The sequence below is a fragment of the Agelaius tricolor genome, unplaced genomic scaffold, assembly GCF_023055355.1.
Source record: "Agelaius tricolor isolate 1412-34295 unplaced genomic scaffold, bAgeTri1.0.p SCAF_18, whole genome shotgun sequence".
Lineage (NCBI taxonomy): Eukaryota > Metazoa > Chordata > Aves > Passeriformes > Icteridae > Agelaius > Agelaius tricolor.
The window spans coordinates 5,200,476-5,216,078 of NW_027269278.1; the positions used below are offsets into that span (position 1 = coordinate 5,200,476).

A 15,603-nucleotide genomic window follows, 5' to 3' on the forward strand; every position below is an offset into this window, starting at 1 on the left:
ACCCACTGGGCACACTGGAAATCCAAGGTCCCAGCAGCAGAGCTGCCAGAGCAGACTTGCAGCACAATCCACAACCTGTAGTTTATGCTTCTCCTGTGACACTGGGGCCCTGGAGAAGGAGTTCCAGAATGAACCTAGGAATGCATGGATTGTCCTGGCAGGCTGCTCTGCCTGGTGGGCTGAACCCCTCAGCTGCACTGCACTCAACTCCTCACCTCAAAACTCCACCAGCCTGCTAATACTAGCTACTCAAAGGTCTCCTCCTTCAGACATGAATTGAAATGGTATTCCAAATTCATTGAAATTACAAATTCCAGGAATTCCAAATTCACTGAAACAGTGAATTCTGTACTGAATATTGGCTTCTCAAACCATGGGCAACACAGGAATCTTTACATTGAAATACACAGGCAAAGCAGAGAAAACTCCCACTGCTAAGGTACCTGCTGTACATTTGTTACTCCAGGAGTGCCAAAGCAAAGTTGAGCAAATTGCACTGTGTTTAAAAGCCTTTTTCTGTTCTAGCTGTTTACAGTTTTCTAATGGTAAATATGGGAGAAAAGATGAATGATTTATAACTGCTCAGTGTAAAAAGTCAAACAACATATTAAAACAATGCTTCATAGCATGGGGAAATGGAGTTAGGCAGACCACTTTCATGGTGGCTTTTATAGACAGGAAATGCATAGATTTTTGACAGGGAAAAAAAATCTAAAGATAAAGAGAACGGTGTTAAATGTTGTTAAACCTTTATTTGGCCTAAAGCAAAAAATAAAACTCATTCTGTTAGATATCTAAGAGAAAAAAATCTAAAGAGATGAAAACCACGGCTTTTTAACTTAAGTAATTCCCCTTTACAAATATTCTCAGATGAGATTGAGTGAAAGCCTCCACCGAGCTACATCCTGAAAACAAAACTATTTCCAGTCTCTCTGTTAATATGAAAGTGAGCAGTGCTGATCAAGCGACAGAAAAATAGTGGAGGAGCAGGATGGGTCCTGCTGCTTTCCTGAACATCTCTGAACTCCCTGCTCCCAGGGACAGCAGCCCCTTCCCCTCCTTGCTGCAGGTCTAATGGATGGCACATTGCTGCTCAGGCAATTGCCCTGACCCAGTTGTGCAAGGAAATAAAGAGCCCCTGAATTGACTAAGGAATGTCACAAGGACAGAAGAAAAAATTGGCTAAGGGAGCACATTGGCAGCTGGAGGAGCATCCTCAGGTGGTGCTCAAGGAGAATGTACATTTTAATTTGTAGCCCATTTACTGCAATAGGACAGAAGCTTAGGACATGCCATGGAGGACAAGATGGCAATCCAAGCAAAGAAAGGGAAAACAAGTTTTCTGTATTTCTGAGAACAAATAGCTGTCTCTAGCACCACATCATTGTTTTACTATTACCAGCTAATACAAGAGCAGACTGGAAGTGCAGCTGTGGTCCACAGAATATTTGGCATTTCTGGCCCAAGCATAATCCCTCAAGTAATGAAAAACCTATTTCTATTTCTGCATCCTCGCTACTCTTCATACTAAAGAGGCTGCGTCTGTCTCCCATTTATTGAAGCTTATTCTTCATCTAGACAGCCAGAGCTGGTTTGTATTAGAAATTAGGTTTTAAATCACTATTTTTCTATTATTTGTTTTAGGATTTTCAGGAAGCCTTGAGAGGTGCAGAAAAATTCTGCTGGTTGGAGAAGACTAATACTGCTCATGAACCAAGCACCAAATCCCTAAACACTTGCATAAGAACTTTGATGCTTTTAAGGTTCAGATTCTGGCCATGAAGACAACATGCTAACAGTTAAAGCTACATTAAAATGTTTTTTTAAAAAAAGTCAAACTACCCCTGCAAGAGTAAGACTAATCAGATCCCTGAGTTTTTCTTAATGAACAGACTTTATTATGGTCTCTCTTTTCTCATGTGGCTGGAGTTTTGCATTTCAGTGATTAATAGATTTGCATGATGTAAAAGGGGGATATGTATGAAGAAAGAAACAACAGGTAAAATAAATTTTTGGCTTAATAAATCAGATGAACCTAAATTGCATCTCTTTCCTCTTGCTGCCCTCTGCTACCTTGTGGCCAGTTTTAACAGGATTCTCTATTTTCAGGTCCCATCCCTGCACCACATTGTTACCAACAGGCACAGGTCTCTCCTTGGAAAAGGCTTGGATGCTAAAGGCACAGTAACCCATCACCATGAGCTATGCAGGGCTTTGGTGCTCCATTTCCCAGCTCTGGTAATTTTAGTGTGCCTGCTGTGAAATTGCTTCACTTCTCTTTCAGTCTAAGGTCCTTTTGCATTTTCCACAGACCAGCAAAAATGTCACAAGTTCATATCTACTCTTATATTACCTTGGGATACTCACTGTGTACTTCTGACATTTTCCTAGCATTCATTAATTTTCTCAGCATATCAAGCACTATTTACCTCTCTTTTAAAGCTTTTAATAACTGAACACAGAAATCCTCTAGTGACAGTACAGTCTGACAGAAGGAGTCTCTTCCTTCTGCAAAAGAAAATATTACCCTTACAACTCCAATGCCAACTGTGAGGAGCAGAACCTGAGGTTGTTGAGAACCCACCTGCCTTGGATTGCACTGGCTCCCCTGGAATTACAGATGGGTTTCATGGCTTCCACATTTAGGAACTTGTAGCAATAAAGATCCAAATTGAGAAATGAAATCTCTTGATGGTTTTGGAGGTGCTGTGAGTACAACTGCACAACTGTAAGTCAGTTTTTTGTGTGAAGCTGGGATCCTGAGCAGCAGCAGTGGGTCCCTGGCACTGCTGCAGCCAGCATGGATGGGGCCCTCTGAGCAGCCCCTGCACCCCCAGCTCATTCCTCCTTGATTAGAGACCTGCAGCCACCTGCACCTTGCAGAATGTGGAAGCCTCTTGCAGGAGAAATAAGTGAATTGGAAGAAGATGCAAATACACAGAAACTACAAAAGAGAGCTGCAGGGATGGTGCACTACACCCGAATTTAAACAAAAGAGCTGTTAACATGCAGGGATGAGCAGCATCTATGGACTGTCTGACCTTTCCAAGAGTCTTGGCTACTCCAGGCTGGCTCCTGCAAGGCAAGTGAGTGCCACAGACACACCTTGTTATCCAGCACGTGGGGAACCTGCTCTGCCACACTGGCTGGCAGCAGCATGGGAAAACATTTTCTATTCTGTGCTTTTCTCAGAAAGTGTTTAGTAAGAAAAATGTTGGAGGAAATCAGCTGATCAACCAACCAGCAAATTAAAATAAAGCTTGGAATGCAATTAACTGCAGCACTGTTATGCATTATGTATAGTACATTTTAAAAATTAAATATGACACAGAGGGATAAATCTGGACACCCCAGAGAAGAAAACAAACTAAACCTAGAGCATATTTACAGTTTTAGGTAAGGTTCTGTTAGATCAACATTAGAGAATGAAATTCCTTTTCCATTCAGGAGCTGCATTAATACAAATGCTTGCCTTTCCTAGTAATTATTTAGTAATAGCCAAGATAAAGACATTAAGAGTGTTTTATAATCACACAGTGGGGTTCAATAATGATTCTCTCATTATCAAATCTGCTCAACATACAAGTCAAAACATGATTTTTCTAACCAACTACATTCTTCACTTTGGCATTGTAATCCAAGCTTCTGATGTCAGAAATGATTATGAGAAATTCAGAGAGAGTTTGCTGACTATAAAGAATACATCCACCAGTCCAAAAGAGAGCCTGTCCTTCCTATGCACACTGCTCTAATAAATAAAATAATTAAATAAAATGATTTTTGGCCTGCCTCTACCCATTCAAAACAGCCTGTTGGAACCTCCAGGTCATGAAGAAGATCAAGCCACACACAGTCTCTGTCCTTGGGGGTCTTCAGGAGCAGAGAGGACATAAGAGATGACCCATTTGGAGCAGAAGAGACATCCAGAGGTCCCTTCCAACACAAATCATCCTATAACCTTGCAAACCCAAATCTGGAGTGCAAAATTTGTCCTGGGGGTCAGGCAGGTTGTCACAGAGGATGTCATTTTTCCTGTTTATAGCTCCAAGGCTATCTTGTAAGGAATGAATAACAAGGCACAGCATCGCACCAATTTGGTGTATTAGCTGTTCAAACTGTCTGACCTTGGCAAGTCAATGACTTTATTTCTGGACATACAGAATATATATGATGGCTGGGATCTGGGCAGTGACATGAGAAGGCAGGTCAAAGGCTGATGCAACACTACATAAAATTAAACCCCGAATAAGCAAAAACTGAAATAAACCTGGAAACTGTTTCTCAAACAGCTTTTAAATCACTGTGCTCAAGCTTTACTCAATGAGTAAAGTTTTCTGTGATATGTCATTTCTCTTCCAATTTGTTCAACTTCTTTTGCTCCATAAGTTCCCTACTCTGTTACCATGTCTTCTTATTTTCACAAACTGAATTTCATTCCAATTCTTTATTTTATCTTCCTTCAAGTTCTTTGAATATTCTTTGAGTATTCTCTTGTCTTTATAGTACCCTTAAGTATTTTTTGTTTGTGGGGTTTTTTTCTTCATGGCATTCATAATGCTGCTTTAAGAGCTACATTAGCCACACTTAGAAAATCCATGTCAAATCTTTCAAGACTCTATGAGCCCACAGAGCAATAATTCTATTCCTAAAGGCAAATATGTACTGCTATACTTAAATAAATAAAATCCATAAGCTCACTGAGTGCAAAACAACACAGTGAGTCAACAAAGAAACACAGCAACAAATAATCAATATAAATGAATCTATAAATGATCAACTGGTGATCTCAATCTAAATAACTGCTAAGAGAGCAATGCTTCCCTAGGAAGAAATGAGACATTTTACCCTGGTATTGAACATTGACTTTTCAGAGAGAATGACCACAGGTTTATTTGATAGGTATCTCTGACTTGGCATTATTTAATCTTCAATATCCCTTATGCTTACCCTTTCCCTGAAAAATGGCCTCAGCTCAGTTTGCTGGGCTGGGTTATAAAGCATGTCTCACTAAAATATCTCAACGTTTTTTCATCATTTCCCCCCCTGGCTTCCTGCAACTCTCATTCTGCATCTACTTATCTCTGCTGTATCTTTGCCCTGACAAAGCTGTGTTCTGGGATTAAATCCTAGACCACTAAAACATTCATAGTATTAGGTATTTGCACTGATGACAGTGAGAATAGGCTCTGTCACACAGCCATCATGAAATCCAGCGTATTTTCTAGATTGTGCATGGGAGGATGGCAAGGGCATGTGAAGTACAACCTGTCCTTCACAACTGAGACAAAAGAGAAAGCACCTCTGAGGAAGCCATTCTTGCAGCTATGATTAAAAACCCCAAAGTTTCTGTCATATAAATAATGACTGTACTAATAAATTACTAATTGTAAACAGCATCTCTGTAATATCTGGGTTGGCCATTTCTGTCCTGTCACATCACAGTGCTCATTTCCTTGGCACTAACCTTGGCCAAGCAGATGTTTTGAGCAGCCAGGACAGTGAGCACTGGCCAGGCAGTTGTGTTTCTTTACTCAAGTTGAAAGCAATATACTTTAACAGCTCCTGGGGAGCACTACCAGCATGTGTGAAAACACATTTCCTCAGACCCATCCTAGATTGTGCTGTGCAATTTGCATTAACAACCCAAAACGTGCCCTGAAAACACAACTCCAGTGACACATGGAAGAAAACATTCTGTGATCCTCTCTGTCCCCTGTCTCCTGCCAAGGCTTCAGAGTGTGCTCAGCCTGGTAGCTGAGCAAGAAAGGTTTTCAAGTGCAGGAGCTAAGCTGAGCACATGGCAGCACTTTGGGAGTCATGGGAACATTGGGCTCACTCCAGTTTGCATTGCTGAGTTTCATGATATGAACATGTCCCACAGACAGAGCTGCCCAGGCTGTGAGCCTGCCCCTCCACACTGAAATCCTCCTCCTCTCCTTCTCCCCAAACCTTTGCTAGGCAAAACAGGAGTACTTTGGCTTTTCCTGGAACAGATCTGCAGATCAAGCTTTGCCTTTTGACTCAGGACAAGCCCAGGAAAACCATACCCAAGGAATTTCATGTCAGAGTGCCCTTTTTGTAGCATGAAGCACACAGTGCAGCTGGAGCAGCTTGTCTCCAGGAGAACTGTCCTGGTAACATAATGAATCTCACACCTTTGGACTGTGGAGCAGGGAAGGGACACCTGCTAGGCTAAAAAGCCACATCTGAATTTCCTGGACACAGGCACCAAAATTCCCAATCCTGGCACCTAGTTTTTTATGGAATGAAGCCAGATTGTTTTTCCCAAAACTCCTCAGAGGTAGCATCAGACAAGCTCATTGAGCTACTACCACGCTTTTCTCACTCAGATTGACTGAAAGCAGTCAATAAGAATCACTGAATGTGTGACATTTAAAATATGACAGGCATATTCTAAAATTTAATTATTGCCCCTAACTGACACCTATTTTTAATGCAAATTTAAGAACAGAACCTTCTGTCATCAGCTAATCTTGCAAGATGCAGCATTCCCTGGGTTTGCATTGATTTCAAGTGAATCTGATTGCAGTGATTGGCAGCCAGATGCCCTCTGCCTCTCAGAGGTTCCAGCCATGCATGATTTTCCCTTTTTCAGTCTTGCTTTCCAAAATGTCTAGCAAATTTGATTTCAGTGAAGTCTGGACAAGACAAAGGCTGTAGTTTTCTGACTGCACAAGTAATAAACAAATGCAAGATAAAAAAATCAAATGAAATGGAAGCTCCTGTTTGTAAAGTACAACTCAGAGAGAGAGAGAGAAAAAAAAAATCAATGGTTACATTAGACAGGCACTTCAGGAACTTATTTTGATGAATCCTCATCTATGGAATCAGAGTAAAAAAGACAACCTGGCTTAGGAATGGAAGAACTTACAAACATGAGTGAACAACAAAATTCATCCAAGCACCTACATTGGCAAAAATACTGACTAATTTGTGGGAATAAAATAAGTTGATATCAACACCTGAAGGATAAAATTTTATGTAAACTGTATCATGTACAGATAGTTGAGGCAAAGATGTGACTTGTACTTCCAAGTCAGAAATCCTCCTAGATTTTTTTGTCTGACTCTCACACAAACAAAGGAAAACTTCTGTGGTACAAGTGGAAAAACGACATAAATTAACCATATATCTTACAGTCTCAGAATAACTATTTTTCAGGTTCTTATTTCAAACTCTAAAAGAAGGACATTTTCATTTGCTTAATTAACTGCCAGACCCTTTGGCAATTCAGTCCTTTCTGTGGCACTGAAGTGAATATATTATTTCAAGTTTATGCAGAAACCTGAAATTTATCTTAAACCTCATGTGTCTTTAAGGTCAAATAACAGTGAGGAATAAATGACTAATAATACTTTCATGTGCAACATAGGCACTGAAGGTGTGGTGCAAGCATGCTGCTCTCATGGTCTATGTCATTTTTCTTTAATTTTTCTCATATCTTCTTGCATATGACAGCAGATAAAAATAGCATCAATATCTCTAAGTTTCAGTGTGAGTATCAGGACACTATTTTCAAGTGAAGCATCTTTAAACCCATCACAGATTTTAATTTCCACAGGAAATAACAGTCCAGGGTTTTGGTTTTTTTCCCTCCAGGAAAGTCTAAATATTTAAATTACCATATTTTTAATGTACTGACATGTTGATGGTCAGATGTTCTTTGATGCTCAAAGATAGATTGGCAGAAATCAGAGCAGCATAGGGGCTTACAAAAATGTGGTATTTATGTTTGGCAGCAATTACTTTGTGAAAAATCCAAGGTGACTCTTTTTACGCTCCTTCTTTCTTCTTTTTTATATTTTTCTCCTCCAACTTTGGCATGAATCAAAAGAGCTAAAAACTAATTTAACATGACAAATGCTTTCATCACTCCCTTAACCTCTGAAGTGAACACTCTGACAAAGACAATATGTGTGGTATATGCTTTCCTTTTGACACTTTATAAATTACTTTCTTGTAACTGGGTTTTACCACCAGCCCAATATCTCCAGCATGTCCTAATTTGAATGGCTGGTTCTACATTCTTCATATGTCACCCCTGGATAATAGGAATAACTCCTGGGCTCTGGGAAATGGCACAGGAGACTCAGAGAGGACTTGGGACAATTTCATTTCCATTCTGCATGCTGGAGTTTACCAGAAGGTTGTGCAATACTAGCAACTGATATTCTGAATTTTGCTCACATCTGGCTATTGATGAAACAGGGAGCAGTGACAAACTTGGCTTTAAATGTGCAGCCAGCCCTCTGTATGCCATGTAATGGAAAAGTTAATTGAAGTGACTTTTTCCCTATTCTCTCCTATTAAAAATAGTACAACAATTGCCCATAGAAAAATCTTTAAGTGCTCTTTCACACACCCCATCTACACTTTTTTTTTCTGTCTAGTCCTTTAACAAGACCAAAAGTCACCTGATTTATTTCCAACCTGGTGAATTTGATCTGTGTTAAAGTTTCTGCAGAAACCCTGCCAGTGTCAAGGAATTCAGACACAGAACAGTTTGTCTGAGAGGGAAAATGTCTGCACACAGAACCCAATCTATTCTGCACAAATGGGTGCCCTAGCACACTGCACCACTGCAGACCTCCAGAATTTTCTCCCAGACATCAGTCAGGGTAATTTGCAGAGGAAGATTTAGAAAATTTCAGATAACAGTGGTACTGACTGGCCTAAAAAGGAAGAGTCTATCTAAATAGCCAGACTTTGACATACTATGATATAAACCATCAATCTATATGTATTTTAAAAGAGAAAATAAAACCTTAAGTTACCTTCTAACAAGGCATATTGCCATTATTTTGACAAATGTTTAACTTAAAATCTCAGCAGTATCTTTATTTAACATCAATTATGTAGTGTGGCAAAAAGTTCCAAAGGTTATTTATGCACTATGAATTTATTTTTAGAGCATTAAACACGCAGCCTTTTCATTTCATTCATTGTATTTTTAGTTGTGTGTTGGAGGAAAGGCAATAGGAATGCCTAATAATTTTAAAAATATTTTTTCTTTTCCATCAGTCATGATTTTTTTTTTGTTGCTTCTCTCTTTAAATCACCCTCATTATAATTTTTTTTCATGCCAGCCATAATCTTTTGTAATCTCAAAGCCCCATGTTTAAACCCATGTACATCATTTTTTCAATGACCCACCTATATCAATTCTCCCATCTCTTTTATGATAAGACAATTCATTTAGAAATCCTGAGGAGTATAAGAACTTCAAAGTACTCTTTGAATATAATTTACCCCATATTTGCCATCACTGCCTTCTGCATTTGGTCCTACAAGAGTCTGGACCAGCACTGACCCAGTCACATTCCCACAGATACCCTGACAAACCTAAGGAGCAGAACCATTGGCTGCAAATTTGGATGAATTTTTCCATAACTCTTACTTTTAGTTAATGTAACCCCACTGATGGAAGCTCTGCTATGGTAGAGAGCAAGAAATTTTCTTTGTGGACGTGTAAGGCAGAAATACAATAGCAGCACCTTCAAAGCCTTTCCTTTTTTCAAATCAGGAGATGATTTAGCACCCTAAGTCACACTCTTGGAGGACAGCAAGGGTTAGTTTATAGCTGATGGTCTTACTCCTGCTCTTTGTCATGTGCAATGAATTGTATGATTTTCTGCTGAGAGTGAAGGAATTAATTTAATAAATGGCCTACCAAAAGCACTTCACTTTTACCTTTCTTTTCTTCTCGTGCATCTAAGGCTACATCACTGCTTTTTTGTTTTTTCTTTTCTCTCTCTTCCATCACTTTAAATGATGATCAAAGTGGATCTATCAAGTTTATTCATAGGATTAATTTCAGCTATTTTCTGGTTGTGACATGTACTTATTCTTTCCTATGTATGGGACGAAGCTTGTCAGGTAACTTCTCATTATTTAAACCTTGAGCTAACACTCTCTCCTAAACCCTGCTTTGTTGTGTTCACTACCAGCTCTATTGTGCTCATCATTCTTTCAGCTGGAAAGAAGACCTCAAAAACTTCTGTCAAAATGGATCAGTTATGTCGTTACTTGAAATGATAGATCATTCATCAATTATTAAGAGTCAATACATTGCCTTACATTCTCTCTTGTCTTAAAAATGGAAGTGTAAAAAGCAATAACCACGTTGCAAAGCTCTGCTTAAGATTACAGCAACCTAAATACCAAGGAAAAACCACATTTCATAATCCATCACTTCAAAGTTATGCACATGATTAAAATGTTCAACTTGCAGTATATCATTTCCCATGTGCATAATCACTCTAACAGGGAGCTGCTGTATGATAACTGTCAACTTCAATGAATTATGTGCTTTCCAATCTTTTCATTTATACACCAAACTAAGCTTGTTATTCTTCTGAGGCTTTCTACAGGGGAAATACAGAAAGATGGGTAGATCTGTAGTACTCAGTGTGCTGGGATGTAGGTCTGGACTAAACAGACAGCAGGGATGGGCAGACAGTTCTCTCCTACTATTGTATAAATTAATCATATATGGAAGCTCATTAGTATGAAAAATGGGGTTTTCTTAGAAAATGGTGTCTATCCTGAAGAGTCAGGTTATATAGGATCAAAAAAAAAAAAAGAAAAAAGAGAGAAAATTCAGCACATCTTTATATAGATCTTTTGAGTGCTATATGTGAGAATAGTTTCAGAGAGGAAATAAATCCCACAAAGAATAGGTCTGGAAAGTATTAACAGAAAATATTGTCAAGCTGCCATAATTCTGCCATTTACTCACAGAGCCTAAAGAGTGTGCAGCACTTCACTGTCATCAGCATATTGTTAAAGGCACTTTAAAAGGTACAAAATACACTGGTAGTTTGTACAGACACCTAAAAAAAGACCTCTACAACAACACAGAATGAGAGAGACCAAGGGAGGGGGAGGAAGTCAGAAATTAATGAAGTTAATTTAATTAAGAGAGACAAAATCTCAGCAGCATGTTAAAAACATCTCAAAAACCCACAGAAAGGATTAGAACACAGTGTGGTCACTATGAACCTATGAATCACGGGAAATAAACACAACATTCAGGTTTCTATATTTTTCCTTACAAAATGCTAAGGATGAGTGGAATATGGAAAAGGACTGCATGCAAAATGGAACCACCTAATGATTCAAATGTAACACCACCAGGATTTAGGCACACAGACCAATATAGACCGAGAACTAGTAATCAAAACAATTTTGGTTTTTTTAATCTAAAGGCAGAATGTGATGGTAATATTTGAATTCAAATGCCACTGGCTTCTGTTACTTATATGAATTCACCACCTATCACTTTTTTTTTTTCTAAATACTTTTTAAACATATGGCACTACATCAAAAAGTCATTAAATCCCTCTGTTTGGACCATTTCTGAGATGTGCATATCTGACACCTAAAGTTAACACTGCACATTGAGAATCCTGAATCAATTTCTTGCTTCCACTGCTCTTACAACAGTGAACGTGACTGGAACATGTGATTTTTCCTCATTAATCAGTATAAGGAATAATAATATTCTTTGCTCACTGCGAGCACACATTTTTGAAACACGTTGAGCATCCTTTCATCTGCTGAACTTTCATTTTGTGACACAGCCATGTGATTGGAGAGAGGAAACACAGCCTTACCTATGAAATATGCTAGCAAGATGGCAAGCAGGACTGCAGCAGCAATTGCAGACAAAGCAGCACATTTCCAGCTACAGTACTTGGAGGGCTTTTTCAGCTTGAATGCATTCCTGGAGAATGTATTTCTAGGTAACAGCCTGGGAGGTGGAGTGTAAACTGTTCCTGAGGTCAGCGGGTAACCAGGGGAAGAACTACTGAACAGTGGAGTAGTTCCAGAAGATGTCTTAAACAAGAAATGCCTGAAAAACATAAAATGGAACAGAGTTGAAAATGGCAAGTCCTGTAGTTAAGAGAGAACATCTCCTACTCCTGTACCATTCCAGCTGTCACAGCCTGGTAAATTCAACCAAAAAGGATTTTGTAAAAGAAACAGAGAAATGAAAATTCTCCTTTTTTTTGCTACCAGATCTTAACAACTGGCACTGAAATACAGTGTCAGGATATCTTTCTTCATCTTTTCTGTAATTAGATGCCACTTGACCACATACCAGCTAAAACACCAGCATGACCCATGTCTGGGAGTTCCCCCTGGAATCCACCACTCAAAAAATGACTTAAGAAAACCACACTCTAAGTCTCATTCACACTCTTGGCAAAAGCTCCCAGCAAAACCACTAAGAACATACTGAGCAAAACCCATAGTCCTGTAGGAAATGATCTTGCCAGAATGAGAATTAACCATGATTTTGTGCTTTAACAGAACACGGGTTTGGTTTGAACAGCTAAGACAATTACCAACAGCACATGACTCAGCAGATAAAACCAGGATTTCAGCTGCCCATACATTGGTTAGGAAGAAAATAATAGAATACACTCAAATTAATCTCAGAAAATGCTGTCAACATATTCCAGACAGAGGAAATGGAGAAAGCAAACTGGAAGACTGATTTCTTTACATTAACTTCTCACAATCAGGAAGAACTGACTACAAACATGCTCCCAGTAATCAATAAAAAGAGAAGCACACAATAAAGACTGTGGTCTTACAGAAAGTCACTTGGTTTAAGACAGAGAGCTCTGAAGACTTGCTCCATACCCTCTCCCTTCACAGCTCTGAAAAACAAGTGCTTCTTGGAATCAAACAGAATGAAGACACTCAGTAATCTCCAAAATCAAAATCACAGCCTAAAATAACCCGGGTCTAACTTCCAATGTAAAATATGTTGAGCATTTTTATTCAGATACAATCCAGTATGTCACTCTCAAACCACCTGTTAGAGCTTTAAAATCCATGTCACTCACTGACAACAACAATTTGGAAGTTGGAGGCTGAAATGTGTTTCCCAAGTATGCTTTCCAGCCCACCATCATGAATGTGCCTACTGTCAAGCATAGATTAGTTTATACCTATTCTACAGAACACCAGTAGTGATTTTAAAGGCATTTTTTTGAAATATTTGTTTTGAAATAAAGCCCAGGGCATAAGAGATTGCACAGAACTTGTATACAGGTAAAAGACAGTAAAAGGAAGGCTGGCTAGGCTCCCCAGATTTCTGATTAAACATTTCCATTTGAAGAAAACCTCTGAAAATATGTTTTTGTGGTTTTTTTTTTTAATAAATCAATTATAAACTCTATTAATGAACACGAAAAATCACTTTGACATTGCCTTTGCTATTGATTTTTAAACTTCAAGTGGCCTTGTACATCCCTTTCCACAGTGACCAAAATCTAGTTTGTTGTGGAAAATACACAAAAACAGTGGCAGTATCTATCCACTGTCACAACTCTTTCTTTGTGCTTTGAAGACTTCAGATATGCAATCAAACTCAAACAGGTTAATTCTAACAAGCTACTTCATAGAAATATTGGGTTTTTTAACAAATAAAGCCACCCTTCTTTTTTCTTTATCAGTGAGGGACGTTAGAGGATAGAATCCTTTTGTGCACGTCATAGGTGATCTACGGAAAAAAGCAATAAAGGCAAATGCTAAAAGACTTCCCCTTAAAATTACCAGCCTTTTAAATTATGAAAAACACCTTTCAGCTAAAAGAAAGCAAGAAATAATGGAAGTCTGATGTCTTGAATCCTTCATTTTAATCTTTACTTTGCAACAGTACAATTCAAGTAACTGATGGGAAAATGATGTAGTGGGGCTGGTTGTGCCACACCAGATCTATTGACTCTTCTGCTCCTTCTGTCTGGGTAGAGCCTGATGAAGTGGTCAAGAGAAGCAGGTTTGGTCCTTCCTAGCTGCTCTCCAGGGTGGGGAGGACAAGACCACTGCCATGGTTGGATCCAGGGACTGAAATGACACCGAGCACGAGGAGCAGGGGGAGCCAGAAGGAAGAGAGACCCAGTGGGACCAAGGCAGGCAGGAAAGCTCCTCTCTCATCCAGGATCATTCTTCCTCTGCCTCAGCCCCTTCTCCTCTGAATCCTCAGGTCAGCAATGACCCTCTTAGGCTTGCACAGAAGGGTCCATAACAGACAGTTCTTACCCTTTCCCTGCCCCACAGCAGATCTTTCAGAACCAAACTCGAAATTACAGTCCTTGGAAGTGTCTTTATCTGAAATGCCTTTAAACCCAGGAATTTTATGTCCTCTTTAGCTGAGAAGGCAGCTACAGCACCAACAGAAATTTTAATATAAAGCATTGTTAAAGTAAACTCAGATATATAATGAAACTCTGCTCCCATTAAAATTGAATTAATGAATATCCAGATATGCTTTAATAGAACATGTCAATCACATCCTGTTGCATGTGAGAAGACAAAAAAAGTAGAACAAAAAAGCAGCTCCACTGTGATCCACTTTGAGATACATAAAGTATATAAAGAAAACCAAAACACTTATCCAGGCAAACAGGATCTCTATGATATTGTTAAAACTAATCAGGACTTGGTAGAAGCAAAAAAAGCCGACTGAAAAGGAGAAGGTGTCATTCTCAAAGCAAAAAAGAAAGAATGTCATTGGATAAACCCTGAATTTTGTCACATTTTGCCCTACCCAGGCATTTTGAAAGATGAATGTTCACTGTCTCAATTATGAGGACACCTGACAAAGTGGCAGCTATCAGACATCACACCACCTGAAAGTGCACAAGTTCTGCCTTCAAAAGTTAAAAAAGATGTTTAACTAAGATGTGTTAAATGTCCCCAGGGCACTTTGGAAAACTGGCAGTGCATTCCAAAGCTGGGGGCCAGGTTAGCAGATGAACCTTAAACCACAGCAAAGCACACCAGAAAGACTGGGAACATAATGGACAAAACAGTTGGACCGCCAGAGTTTTAAAACTAGATTCAGCTAATAATGGAAATAAATTGACTTGTCTCAACTCTATCCCTAAACCCAATGATCTATAGCCATATTTTTATGTGAGATTTGACATGCTCTGGTACAACCAATTGTCTGTGGGCTGAAGCTGCACAGAGAGAACATGAGCATTTATCAACATTAATTACAGCCTCACAGTGGCAAGGCTGGGAGCATTTTACAATGTCTGCTTATGAAAAGAAATGATCTGATTTGTACCAGTTCACTTAATTTCAAATACACTCCACATAAGAATTAAAAAATTGTATTCTCTGTCTTACCTGTTCACCTATCAAACAAATTATGAAAAACACATTTTCTACCTCACAATTCAGCATTAGCAATTTGAATTAGACTGGGACTAATTTTCTATTTTGAAAACATGGGAATAAATTTGCTAACTCTCAGCCCAGTCTCCCTAATTTCTGTGGATCACTACGACAATTCCACACTGCAAAATTCACAAAAAATGCTTGCCAGCCTACAGTGATTCTGTTATTTCAGTGACCTTGAAAAGCTGTGGAAGGAGCTTGGGTGCTGCCCACAGAAGAGAAATTAACCCTGCAACTCAAGTCTGGGCTCTGCTCTCCTCTCCCAGGCTCTGGCTGCAGGATTCAGGATTCTCCAGGATGCAGGATTCTCCAGGATGCAGGATTCTCCAGGATTCAGGATTCTCCAGGATTCAGGATTCTCCAGGATTCAGGATTCTCCAG

At 39.2% G+C, this 15,603-nt stretch overlaps 1 protein-coding gene across 17 annotated transcripts in view; it reads right to left on the reverse strand.

Annotated features, from left to right (window-relative positions):
• Nucleotides 1-15,603, reverse strand: part of TENM2 (teneurin transmembrane protein 2) — an 883,055-nt gene that overhangs the window by 152,678 nt on the left and 714,774 nt on the right. For all 17 annotated transcript variants that reach the window (XM_071443114.1, XM_071443122.1, XM_071443121.1 and 14 more), the window contains one exon: nt 11,637-11,875. In XM_071443114.1, the coding sequence (XP_071299215.1) occupies nt 11,637-11,875 (239 nt within the window). The remainder of the gene's footprint in view (nt 1-11,636; nt 11,876-15,603) is intronic.